The following is a 13,223-nucleotide window of genomic DNA, read 5'->3' on the forward strand; positions in this document are numbered from 1 at the left end:
TTTTTAAATAAAATAAAATAAATTTAAATTCTCTTCATAGAAAGCCCAGGTCATTTTTTTAAATTCTTGAATGCATAGGTGCCATATTGGATGTAATTATATAGTTACTTTCAGCTGCTCCCTTATCACAAGGGGTCCACAGCAGGCAGCTCCGCATGTTTGACTCGACAGATGTTTTAGACCAGAGGCCCTTCCTGATGCAAACAAAAACAAAAAGATTTGTTCCCCCACCGCAGGAACCTTTTGTTTGCCAATCAAATGTGTAAACCACTATGAGTATGAGTCATATACAAGATATGAATCAATCTGTCTGTAATAATCTGCTTTAGATCCTCTACCTTTAACGCAACCCTCTCATTAAGCCAACTTTCTTCTGATTGGCTGTCTCTCACAAACCGAGGGTTTAAACAGCAGCTGGGTGGAGCAGCTGTTTACACAGCCAAAGCTGTGTGCCTGTTACTATATCACTAACATGATATAGTAACAGGAGTATAAAAAGCAAAGTCTGAAGCTTGAGTGCTCTATCCATTTTTGGTGTTTTTACATATAATGCTGAGCTTATTGTTTTAAATCTATAATAGTATTCATAGCCGTGAAAAAGAGAAGAAAAAAATTATAGTTTATCTGTCAAACACTTCAAGTGGCTGAAGGTGAAAACTTTCCCCCATCTCTCTCTTTCCACTAGAGAAACAACGGATCTGTCTGGATTTAAGACATGACTGGAAGATTAATTTTAATCGCTTCTATAATATCGCTTTTACACTCAGTAAACTACAGAGGAAACTGAAGCACTTTTGTAAAATAATACTCAATTAAACTCATTTAAGCTTCTGTCATTTGTACAAAACAATGAAACGCTGATGTCATGTATAATCAATACATCATTTATTTTGTTCTTGTTGTCGTCATCTATAATTACTGCCATGGGGATTTTCATAAAAAACAAAACAAAAAAAAACTAACCCTTAAGAAAATATCACAAAATATAGTTTGAACTTATCTGACAGTCTTGGAGAATCCTTGAGGAAAGTCTTTTTTTTTTTTTTTTTTTTTTTTTAAATGAAACATGTCTTCAGCACATGTTTAAAAACAAAAAAAACAAAACAGGAATCTCGCAGGCCTCAGGAGCTACACACCGATTTGTCATTGAAGATGCATTTTATATTGTACAGTCACTGTCACGCTTAACTTGGATGTATATTAAAGTCTTTTATATGTGTAGGTGTTCATATGCAAGTTTGTGTGAATACCTGAGATAACATCATGGCTCAAAATGAATAATGCACCACACATCTAAGCTCTATATTTAAAAAGAAAAAGAAAAAGAAATAAAATTCTGCATTCAGGTAGGTTTTGCCCAGCGGTACACTGCCATGGATCACAGACCCCAAGATTTATATGGTGTCCTCATAACAAATTGGATTTTCTTGGCTTAGTTTGTATGCATATTGCTTTAGAGCAGCTTCAAATAATAGAGGCCACCATGCGTGCAAGGCCGAGACGTCCACCTCAGCAGAAGCGCTGAAAAATCGCGCGCGGGGGGGGGCTTGAGATGGAACTGGGGAGTCTCTCGGTCTATCATCCTGTCTGATGAGATAGAGTGGACACAGGCAAAGTGTAGTGGGTTGTGAGAAGATTGTGTATGTGTGTGATCGTGAACTGAGAACCAGACAGGAAGAGAATTGCAGATATCAGGTAAAGAGAAGACTTTCACCTGAGACTGACTTCAGCCTTCTTTTATCCCTCTAAGCACTCAGCTCCTAGCCTATAGCATCAGGTGTATTAGTCCACATGCTGTCAGCGCTGAGTGTGTCAAATTTGATGCAAATTTTAGCTCTGATGCTACTGTAGCCTCACACATGTTAGGGCAAATACAGCTTCTTCAGAACACATTTCACAAAGGTCAAATTTTAATTCCTCTGACAGACTGGACAGCTGTGGCTCAATAGAAGACGTGACAGGATAAAATCATTGAGCATTTAAGCGTTTTGCCATAGATCAGTAGCAGTCTGAGACAAGGTAAACCTCCCTCCGCACAAAGGCTAGACATGAATTCCAAATCCATCCTGCTGCAAGATGTCATTTCTACACTGCACCCGCCATGGCTGGATGCACACAACAAATAGAAGTTCACTGAAAAACCGATGACGAGAGAATTACTAGCAACATGACAAACATAATAATTATTTCTAAAACAGTGGAACATCTAAAAATGCTATTAAATGGTGGGATCAGTAATGTAAACAATACTTCTATTTCTGTTTATTTAAAATGACGTGGAAATGAGTCCTTGAACTTTATTATTACTGTAAAATGCACTTGGCACCCAACTGACTGTATGCCAAGGTGTCCCTGTAAAAATGCTTATATGCTCAGCACACTTAAAGCTCCTATAAAAAAAACTTGCGTCAAATGGCAAAGAGAAAATAATTAACTGCCATCTGAATCTGCAGCTCTGCTCATCTCAAAGGAGTTTTATCGTAAAGTACAGTTTATTGTTTGGTAGATTGGCTTGTTTTAGTTCACTCTTACTACCTTGAGTGCTGCTTCCACTCCAGGCCGAGGGGGGGGGGGGGGGGGGGGGGGCATATAAATCTCTCATGCAAAACAACTAAAACAGTCACTGTATGAAGTGTTCTTGTAGGTTCTTGTAGTTTGGAGAAAAAAGAAAAGGAAAAAAAAAATAGAGACAATACCCTCCTGAAGCCTTAATTAATCCTCTTTTACCTAAAATGCTAACTGGCTCCTGTAGGAAACACCATTGTGGCCAAAGATGTAACAAAAAGCTAAACTGTGCTGCGCTTAACTGAAAATGAACTACGTGACCTAAGAGACACTTAAACTTTAAGAGGCTCGGTGCCTGCACCTTTTGCTGTCCTCTGTTGATTAATGAAGGCAATTATTTAGGTTGAGAGTCCGCTCACGCTGCTGCTGCGCCTACTGGGATTCGCATGCTGACTCTACCTGGACCCCCACAGCAACTTGCTGCACAACGTCTGAAGCTGAAACTGAACAGTCTATCCAAGACACAGACTACATTTGCTTGGATTCCTGGTTGGGATATGAAACTCAAGGCATGTAGGTTGAAATTATGTTGCTCTATAAAGTGACTTTAGAGATAATTATTGATTATGACTGCATAATGTTTGCTCATTTAACTGGTTACATCTTATGGGGACAGCATTTTTGTGGGATAGCAAAACAAGGCATAGCTGTTTTAAAAGCAAAAACAAAATATGAAACTTTTACATGCAGCTTTTTGGGAATGAACACTTACATAAGGTCTCCAGGTGAAGGCATACCCAAAAGCCTCACACTGGGTTAAGAGACAAGAGCCTTTCCCTCCCTCCTTCATGTTTTATGGGCATTACATAAGCTGTTCAACACTAGTTAAAATGGCTGGAAACTGAATAATGAGAAGATTAGGTATCACTAGCTTTAGCAAACAGAAGAACAATGAAAGACAGACATTTTCCTGCTAATGCAACTCCACGTGAGCTTATATCTATATCATCTTGTGTGACCAATTCATTTATTGTTCAGTTAAACAGCCCTAGTTTTGCATGTAGAAATCTAAAGCATGGAGAAGGAGAAAAGTTAGTGCACGACCATTACATCAAGGTTGTGTAAATGGCGAGGATGGCAGCAGCCTCGCTGTCCTTCAGTTCTGATGACTGTAAAGAACTGGACCTGCCAGAGAACACGCAGTTGCTTTGCCATCACAGCGTGTTCAATCAATACAGAGGAAATCCTTCTTATTCAATTTAGATCAAGCTCAGGGAGGTTCACCTGAGGCTACAGGACAACACTCCATATCTTATTAGAGAGACAAACTTTGCAAGGGCGCCAACTAGTGCAACATGGAACATGTTCCATCCTTCAATCAGGCTGCAGTGCCACTTATTCTGTTGTGTATGAGTAGACAGACCTGTTATATTTCTTTGAAGCCCGCTTGAAGTGGATAGTTCATGCATTGTAGTGCTTTGTCTCTATGGACACATCCCGAGCGGTCACAAAAAATTGGCAGGCGCACAGATGTCTGCATGAAGTCTTGCTCTCACACGCTCAGTGGATCCTTGCAGAATCATGATATGGAAATTTTAACATGCCCATTACTTTTCAGTATTGCTGGCTATGCTAGATTTAGTCGTCTGCTATAAATGCAAAGCTGCCTCTGTGAAATTATTCATTATTAGTTATGGGGACAAGCAAGACAGAATATGTGGTCTCATTTTTCTCCAGTTTAGTTTGTGAGTAGCTCGAAATCAGCGTTGAACGGCATTACACTTCATTTAGTGTCAGATATGGAAGCCATGCAGGACCATAATAAACAAAAAAAGAAAATGAAATGCCACACCTGTATTTCCACATTAACGTGTGTTATTTAAAAAAAAGAAAATGCAATAATCGCCATTATTCTGTATCCATATTACATGAAACAGGAGAAGCTGTTTACACTTTATTTTCAAATAGTTTTAGAAACGATATTCAAATATTAAAATGGAAAGTTAAATGGTATACATACACACAATGCAATTTATTAAACATTCAGCAAGCATTTCCATAGTGAAACAGTTAGAAACTGCATCTGCTTGCAAAAAAGGTGAATGAAATTGCACCACTGTATTTTAATTTCTTTTTAAATTGACAAAACATCTGAATATTTCCCAAAGTATGGCAGCTTATAACTTCAAAGATTATACCTTTTTAACTTTAAGATACATAAAATATTCATAAAGAGGTGTGAAAATTAAACACGCAAATTATATTGTTGCATTTTCATCTTTGCTGAGCACTAAAATGACATTTTCAAGAATACAGGATTTAATTTTAACGTTGCCTGAAACAGATTTTCATATTCAAATACCTAACCTTAAAGAGTCGATGCAAAACCACTCTAGAAAAAAAAAAAAGAATAAATGTTATGTGCACTCTACCCCACTCATTAAGCACCACAAACAGTTACCCTTACTCTACATGAAGAGATCCTCCAAGATGTAATCTGGTAATTATTTACTCACTTTAAGTTGGATTAAACCTAGTTTTAGACTATTTTTCCCCTTTGAGGAATTTAGCTTTAAGTCTTGGACTAAGATCAGTGCATATTTTCTGCAAACCTACTCAAAATGTTTCAACCAGCACCTACCAACACGTTTGATTTGAAACCTGAAAGAACAGTGACACTGTCCATTACTTTGACACACTAAGCTTCAGAAATAGCTGTATATTACTATGTGGTTTAAGCATTTGATTTCTAAATGCTACTTTATCCCCATAAAAATGGTGTTAAAGTGCCATTGGTGTTGTGCGTCCCCGGCTGAAGCACTGCCCCTGGTGTGGTTTAGTTTAGTGCCAGGCGAGCAAAGCTATATGTGCTGTGGAAGCATCATCTTTAAAAAGGCTAAATTTAAGCCCCTCAAGTCCTCGCCTTGGTATGCAGAAGGCTGCCAGAACAACATAAACTCCAAATAAGCCCAGAGGAGCTACTGGTGGACTGCAAGCCTTGAACACCTGGCTTAAAAAGTGCAACAGCAGCTCACCTGGACAACACAGGTTTTATTATTTATTTATTTTTAAAGTGTGTATAGTGCAAACATACCAATAATACTTCTACAAAGAAAGCCGCAGCTGAACAGGTTAAACCCAACCCAACTGATACTGTAGCTATTCCTGTCAAGCTTTCTCATGTGACACTGCTGCATTTTACAGAGATAATGTTGGAAATTTTAATCAGATTGGAAGCAAAACAAACCAGGCTTCTTGTTTTCAGCCACTGGCTGAAAAAATAATGTTCTCTGGCAGATTTTGTTGTTTAATTATTCCAACTTATTTATTTTTCAGGCAAAAACTCCACTAAATGTTCTTACGGTAGTATGAATTTGAAGACTATAAACATGATTGTGGTAAAAGACCCAGGAAAAAAAGGAACCTACTTTTATTAGACCTGGGTCATTATTCTTTCATCCTAAAATACATCCTTAATTTATCAAGCTTGCATACTTACTATGTTTTTAAAACTATGGCTTTTAGGAGAATGATTAGCTTATAATGTGTCTGGTCATTTACTACAAACACTGCTTGTAACTCTCTCTGCTCTCAGGAGAAACGAAATGCATAAATCAGTGCCTAAATACTCCTTTTTTGTATTTCCAGTGGCCAGAGTTTAATAATGATTAACTGACATATGTTAACAGAGGAGTATCAATGAATAAACCTTAATCCGATCCAAGTCATGAACTCAATGACTTTTATTCTAAATGAAACGCTCAAAGAAAGCCTGGTCTCAATCAATGAATGCATCATTTCATTGTATCATAAGGTGGAGTATTAATCATCTCCCTGAATCAAAGCAGAGAGTAAGCTTCGGTGGTACAATATTAAGTTTCAGAAGCAACTGCTGTCTTCACCTTTGACAGAGAAACTCTCATGACTGCCAGCTTTCTCAAAGTTACACATCAGCAGCGTTGATGCTTAAAGCAAATCACAATGTCTGGGCCTCTGTTACCATCTGACAAGATGAATCCAAAGCTGGACACTTTGCACATTTGGCCATTTAATTACATTGTTTCTTATGTTTTGTTTTTCCTTAAAATAGCAGCTGCAATTACCAAATATTTGGTCGGGTAATTATTTTCCTTCCATATCCATAACAAAAGCCATACTACAATGTCACTTGTTGGCAACAATCATTTAAAAACTTTTGACCGCTACCTTCACAAAAGACACACCACTCGTGCAAAGGCTTATCCCTAAATGTTCAACAGTTTGTAATGGGGTGTATTTCAATTAGCGCTCTTATTTTAAGGCTTCCTGTGGGGGCACGTTTCTCTCACCACAGAGGTTTGATAACAAGCCCCCCCCCCCTCACAAATCGCTGTTGTCATCAAATAACTGGGATGCCATTGTGACAGTAGAATCTGAGAGGCATGTGTCAGCATATCACAGGCTTCACAAATAGTGGGAGCTGTTAAGAACAAGGTCCCGCCTACTGCTCACAATCAGACAGACCTCTGACATATAGATCAGAGGTCATTTATATATCACCATCTCTGGGGCATCGAACTTAAACACTTAAACTCAATGCGACTTAAAAGATCTTACTAGCTATGAAAGCTGCATAATCCAAATATTTGTGGCTCTGGATGAAGTCTCAAAACAAGCCCTCAGTTTCAGCACAATCCTTGACTGTCTAGATTCTAAAAGATCCAAAGAGGGTCTAATGAAAATGACTACAAGTTCCTTCTTTGAAAATAAGAGTCTAGAGGTGTGAGTGATTATTATAGCGGCTAAACTTCCTGGATAGATGCAGTTATAACCAATTTGTCTCCAACAACACATCTAACATTATGGAAGAATTACATTACAATGGCTGGAGGGGTATTTCTACAGAGGCTTCACTTTCTCTGACATCCTGTTGCTTTCCTTTAATTTGTGTATAAAATTAAAATCTATCAGCAGACGTCTGAAACTTGCCTGACTTATGAAATACGTCACAGCTAACAAGCATTAACTTGCTAAATATAGCAGCTCATTCTGCAATTCACTGCAACTTTGATGTCAATCTACGAATTATTAACAGTGACGAATTACAGAAGAATGGAAATCAGTGGCTGCTTGAGCAAAAACATGTACTGTAAATCATTTTGGTACCACTTCAAAAACAGTTAATTTTTATGTCAAGTAAGAGTATTTCTGATCTTTATAATCTCATTAAATTTCTCATTTAGACAACAGATTAACAATAACTAGAAAATTGGCCAATTACAATATATCCAACAACTGAAAAACTCTTTCCAATGTGCAAATCAGCAAAAAGTCATCTAAATGCCTCCTGAGATTCAAACATAAATAAAAAATAAAGCTTCATAAAGAAGTATAAAAAAAATTGTAGCCATCGCTTCTGTCCATGTTGTGGGAGTCATATTATTGCTCACGCAACACCAGGGTCACAAAGCTTCAACAGATAATAAGAATACGAGCGCGGTCAAACCGCTACGATAGCTTTTCCCACCACACCAACATACAAGCTGTCATATCATTTACAAGGATATCTGCTGTGCATAACCACGCAGAGCAGCTACACCGTAAGCAATCTGCGTCAAACAACTAAAATAGTAATCGCAGAGGGTGGATTGCGTGTGAGCACAACTTATTGAAACTCTTCTCCCCCAGGCAAAAGAATATAACCATACAAAGTCAAAACAGCAGCGACTGATTGTGTGCGTTGGCCGAGGGGGGGTGGGCAATGTTTCTCGAGAAATCCAAAAAGGGATGATGGGTGGATGAAAATGAGCAGGGAATGCGTTATTAAACGACATGATGGTGTTCACCTTTTTTTTTTTTTTTGCCCTTGCACCTGCAGACGGGTCTCATTGAGATTCGCCTCATAAAGAGTCACGTCGACAGGTGCGCCGTGGCCGCGGGGTGCAGCGTGCAACCTGCGGCAACTTCCACAATCATTAATCATGCATATGCGAAAGCAAAGTTAACCACCGGCAATGCGTTAACAAAAACTTCCCTGATAATTCCCCTCGGATAAGAGATTTCTTTAATTCACGAGCCGTCTGCTGCCTCTGAATGCGTTAATTGGCGACAGGAGACTGTGAAGTGTATGATGTGAATTGGTTCTATCTGTCCGCACCGAGGAAATTTTCTTTACTTACAGTTCTCAAGAACTGGATCTCATCTTCCCCTTCTCCGCCCTCAGCCATGGCTGTGAAGGAGCCTGCTTAGACTCTGGAAGCCACCACTGACTGCTGGCAGAAACGCGATGCTGTGCCTCTCAAGCCGATATTAGCAGAGAGCACATCCACAGCCATATAGGGCAGCCCGGCCGAGCCCCCCTCCACTCCTCTCCTTCCTACTCCTCATCCACTCTTCCTCCTCCTTTCCCTCCCCTCTCCGCGCCCCGACGCCTAGCAGCAGCAGTGCGGATCAGCGGACGGACGGGGCATCAGGGGACGAGCTCCCGGTGGTGCTAGTGGTGATGATGATGATGGCAGCTGATGCTCTGGTGGTGCGTACGAGGATGGGTCCTTGTGCTAAAATAGTATTACTTTTAAAATGTTTGCGGTTTGGTCTCACTCCCTGTCTGATAATGACGCATGCTGGTCTTGACTGGCAGCAGTGGAGCTGAATGCAAAGTTCTGAACGTCCCCGTCTCTCTGTCTGCACCACCATCCTCCCCCCGTCTCCGACACTTAGCAGTTTTTTCAAAAATCTGGAGACTGGTGTAAATTTAGTTTCGAGAAATGCTCTGCAATGTATAACTTAAAAGTGTAAAAAAGTATAAAGAAAATATAAAGTTATGTTTTCACAACGTGGAATCAGTGTAGAGACTTTTAAAAAAAACTTTTTTTACTTGTTTCATGTTGAACATACCTAAAGTGTTGCTTCATTACGTGCTTAAATGCCTGATTTTATGTGAGGAATATATATATATATATATATATATATATATATATATATATATATATTGTGCTTAAATGTAGTCAGGTTTTCAGAAAGAAATATCAAATTCGATTATAACATATTTATTGCATAAAAGTTGTCTGGGTGTGAAATATTTCACTCACAGTATAACTTGATGCAGTGCAGATTAAATGCAAAAAATAAAATAAAATAACTTGATATAAAAATTAAGGATTACTGCTCGTGATTCAAAATATTGTGCATGACCAAACTGGTATCTAACTGGGATTTGACTTCGAAGCATTTAACATCCGTCTCTATGCTAAGTAAAGCATTTACAGCATTAGTCAGGTGTCAGTCATGTGGGTTTGAAAAAAAAAAAACTGATCATGAGAAAACGCACTCCACATCATGTCAAGACATGACTGACATCTAGTGGTCATCTTGTGAGGTCCCGGTACATTTTATCACGCATGATCTGTTTAGTTGTTTTCACATTATGGCCACAACAAAAGAATAAATGTCAGTATCATCCAGGAAATTCTGCTCTTTCTTCATACAGTTTAACTAAACTCTCAGTCACTTTTACTGACTCTTTGTAAAAGTTGCAACACTATTTACACATTTTCCCATTTTTTCCAATTATGCAATCCTTCTAACGTCTGGTAATTTCGTGGCCTGTTTGACTGTCTTTGACTTGCTTATCTGCTCCAGTGTCTTTATAAAAGGGATATGGTACTCTAATGGTAAAGAATACTCTTTACCATTAGAGTATTCTTTTTTTTCCCCCTGTTTTGGGAAGTGTACAGTGGCCAGGTCTGAAGAGATAGCAGCACTGGCTTGCATGTGCATACATTAATATCACATAATAGGAGATTAAAATCACTTCACAACAACTGTTGTTCCGCATTAAATTTGACACCCTGTTATGCCATTTTTGCATAATCAGATTCATAAGCATCCATCTTCTTTGTCACAGGTATTATTTTTTGTAAAGTTAGTAGCAGTATGAATAGCAGTTTGTTTTCTGTAAATGTTTCTGTGATCCATCAAAGACAGCTGGCCAGTAGTCAGATTAGCCTGACCAGTGTCCAGCTTGGCATGGAAAACAGTTGGCCTAAATACAGTCTCTGATCACTGGACTTCTGCAAGGGCAGATGTGAGTTAAATAATGCAAGTTAAAACTGAGATAAATCAGAACATTTGACAGCAGAATTTCTCTGAGTTTATTCTGAGGTGATGAAACGTAAATAAATACTGAACAATGGGATGTTAGGACTGGAGTGAAAATGGTGTAAAACAGCATGAACCAATATTGAACAACTATGCAATTCATGGTTTGTTTGTTTAATTTATAATATCAAACACCTTTTTGTTTTTATACAACATTATTATTAATTTTACTTCAATTTAAATCATATCATATATTGTCCTGTGGAGCATAGCTGTCTGTTTCACAAGGTTTAGTCAATACACCAATTTTTAACCCTAAAGTGATAGCCTAGTACAGAGATAAAGCATAAATATACTCCTGCAAAACTCTGTGATAACTATTTTGTCTTTCTTTCAGTATAGTTTGAATTCAAGAAGATTACAATAAGTCTAAATCCCCACCGGGCCTGCCGTCTGTTAGTTTTTCTGCTTCTGTCAGTACCTGTCAGGCATCAGGGAATTAGTGGTAGTGATCTTTAGGTGATCAGCCAATAGAATTTGTCAGAATTTTCAGCTTGCACCAGTGATTGGCTGATCCTGTTGTATCAGTGGGCGTGGAGTTGTCAGTTACCTCAATGTCACAGTAAGTGCAGCTGAGTGCAACAGAGGGGTGACCTGGTGCTTCAAGGAGAGACACTACTGTTCGCTACGAGTAAGTGGACATTTATCCATTTATTTTCATCCTTTTATCCTTTTTTTTTAGGTTTGCAATCATTAATTAGTCATTTAAAAAATATATTTAAAAAATGAGCAAAACATAATTAACTTATTGTTAGAGTGTGTAACTGTAAGTCTACACAAGTTCAAGTACTTTTTAAAATGGTCTGAAATAAATGTTTCTCTGTTTCTTTTTGTAGCAGGCCCAGTGGTTGGTCACTGATCGTCTGTGATAATTAAATAAAACCATGCAGAGGACTTATAGCAACTTACACCTCTATAGACCCATCAAAGAGAGGAGCTGCGTGAGTCCATCCCTCTCCCCTTGCAGGAGTCTATCGTCCCCCTCCAAAACCCCCGCCAGCTTCCAACAAAAACTGTTTTCTAAGCGCTGGGAGGAGGGTCCAGCTGAAACAGCAATGCTTGGCCACGCAGACAAATCTGGCCTCACAGACTTTAAAGAAACCCTCAGAGCATTGGATGACTCATCTGAGAGCTGCTGGCTTACAGAATTGTTACCGTTGTGTTCAGATTGCCAGGCTTTCATGAGCATGGGCAACCAACTGGGAACCAAACCTAAGCCAAATTGTCACAGTTACACAGAAACTTGGGATGCTTTATCAAACTCCCCCAGAGTCCAGATATCTTGGAAGAGAAGAAGAAGAGCTGAAGGGCATGTTTACACCAGTGACCTTCAGGATAACCTCAAGATGGTGTCCGGGACTCCACGGGCACCTCTGAAGGCAAGGAGACTGAGGAAGCTCCAGAGGTTGAGGTCTTCTTCCTTTGAGGAGTGGGATTTTGAAGAAGAGAGACCTATCATTTGCACTCCCACAGTAAGAAGGAAGAAAATTATTAGGAGAGAAAGAGATGATATAAATACTTTAACGCACGAGTTAAAGCCACTCTGGAGAGTAAAGTTGCCTAATACTTCTTCTGCAAGCTTATCTAGATCAAAGAGCGAAACAGTCCATCTCTCTCCCAGACAGAATATGTCTGAAGAGGAAAAATATACTCCTACTGACTCGGACACTGACCTTTCTGAATATGACAATGAGATGTACTCAGTGTTTTTCTCCAACACTAGTATGGAGGCAAAGAGTAACAAGACTGCAAGCCAAAAACAAGATGAAGAGAAGGCAGACATAAAGTCCTCTCAGCAGAGGCTTGAGGTGATGGGGCAGAGAGCTGCAGCTCGGCGAGTAATGGGCAAGATTGAGGAGGTGGAAGGAATAATACGCCGGGTGAGTCTCACCAGTTTGGACTGGATCAAGGAATGTCATAAAGGAGAAGAAGAACCTTACTTTCTCTCAGATGGATGGAAGACACAGGTGTCACTGCAGAAAAGTCGCAGAGCTGAAATCAGTACTCAGTCCCCACTGGAGGACCAGAACAGGGAGTCCAGTGGGGACAAGCCTCTGTTTGTTGAGGAGCTTTGTGCTCTGGGTGACGCTCTGAGACGGAGTCTGCAGCAGGCCCTGAGGATGGAGGGATCAAAAGCAGAGAGTGAAGGCTTTAAAGAGCCCGAGGAGACTTTTTGTGAGCAGAGCCACACAACAGAAGGGTCTCTGAATCCACAATCACCTCCTTACCTCATCAACTCTGTTGTGCCAAACAATGCCTCATCACATCCTCTTTTAGCAGGTGGAAAAATCTCTCCTACGCCCTCTCTGTCTGAAAACCTGGAGGTTTCTCCAATTAAATCAAGCAGCTTAGAAAGACTGTCCCCCATGCTGCCGCCTATGCTCATATCCAGACTGAGCACAGATGATCAGCAAGCAGAAACATCACACAGAGTTTGGACTGAACCACTTGAAGACACCGCAATTATTTGTGGGGCTCGAGACGGTGAACGTGCCAGAGAAAGTGATCACAGGGACACTCAGGAGCAGTTTACAGAGAAGGATTATCTGCTCTCTTCAGGTAAAAATGTTAACAAAAAA

The 13,223-nt window shown here is 39.6% G+C and overlaps 2 protein-coding genes across 8 annotated transcripts in view; one reads left to right on the forward strand and one right to left on the reverse strand.

Annotated features, from left to right (window-relative positions):
• Nucleotides 1-8,859, reverse strand: part of ryr3 (ryanodine receptor 3) — a 113,850-nt gene extending 104,991 nt beyond the window's left edge. For 4 of the 6 annotated variants that reach the window (XM_026143502.1, XM_026143501.1, XM_026143500.1 and 1 more), the window contains exon 1: nucleotides 8,664-8,859. In XM_026143502.1, coding sequence (XP_025999287.1) covers nucleotides 8,664-8,711 — 48 coding nt within the window. In that variant the 5' untranslated portion in view covers nucleotides 8,712-8,859. The remainder of the gene's footprint in view (nucleotides 1-8,663) is intronic. The other 2 variants (XM_026143504.1, XM_026143503.1) reach the window with 1 other exon arrangement.
• A 2,209-nt stretch (nucleotides 8,860-11,068) lies between these two features.
• The window catches only part of fmn1 (formin 1), a 28,866-nt gene continuing 26,711 nt past the window's right edge, over nucleotides 11,069-13,223 (forward strand). Inside the window, exons 1-2 of one of the 2 annotated variants that reach the window (XM_026142994.1) lie at nucleotides 11,069-11,275; nucleotides 11,481-13,203. In XM_026142994.1, the coding sequence (XP_025998779.1) occupies nucleotides 11,529-13,203 (1,675 nt within the window). In that variant the 5' untranslated portion in view covers nucleotides 11,069-11,275; nucleotides 11,481-11,528. The remainder of the gene's footprint in view (nucleotides 11,276-11,480; nucleotides 13,204-13,223) is intronic. The other variant, XM_026142995.1, reaches the window with a different exon arrangement.

The sequence above is a fragment of the Astatotilapia calliptera genome, chromosome 15 (assembly GCF_900246225.1).
Source record: "Astatotilapia calliptera chromosome 15, fAstCal1.2, whole genome shotgun sequence".
NCBI classification, from domain to species: Eukaryota; Metazoa; Chordata; class Actinopteri; order Cichliformes; family Cichlidae; genus Astatotilapia; species Astatotilapia calliptera.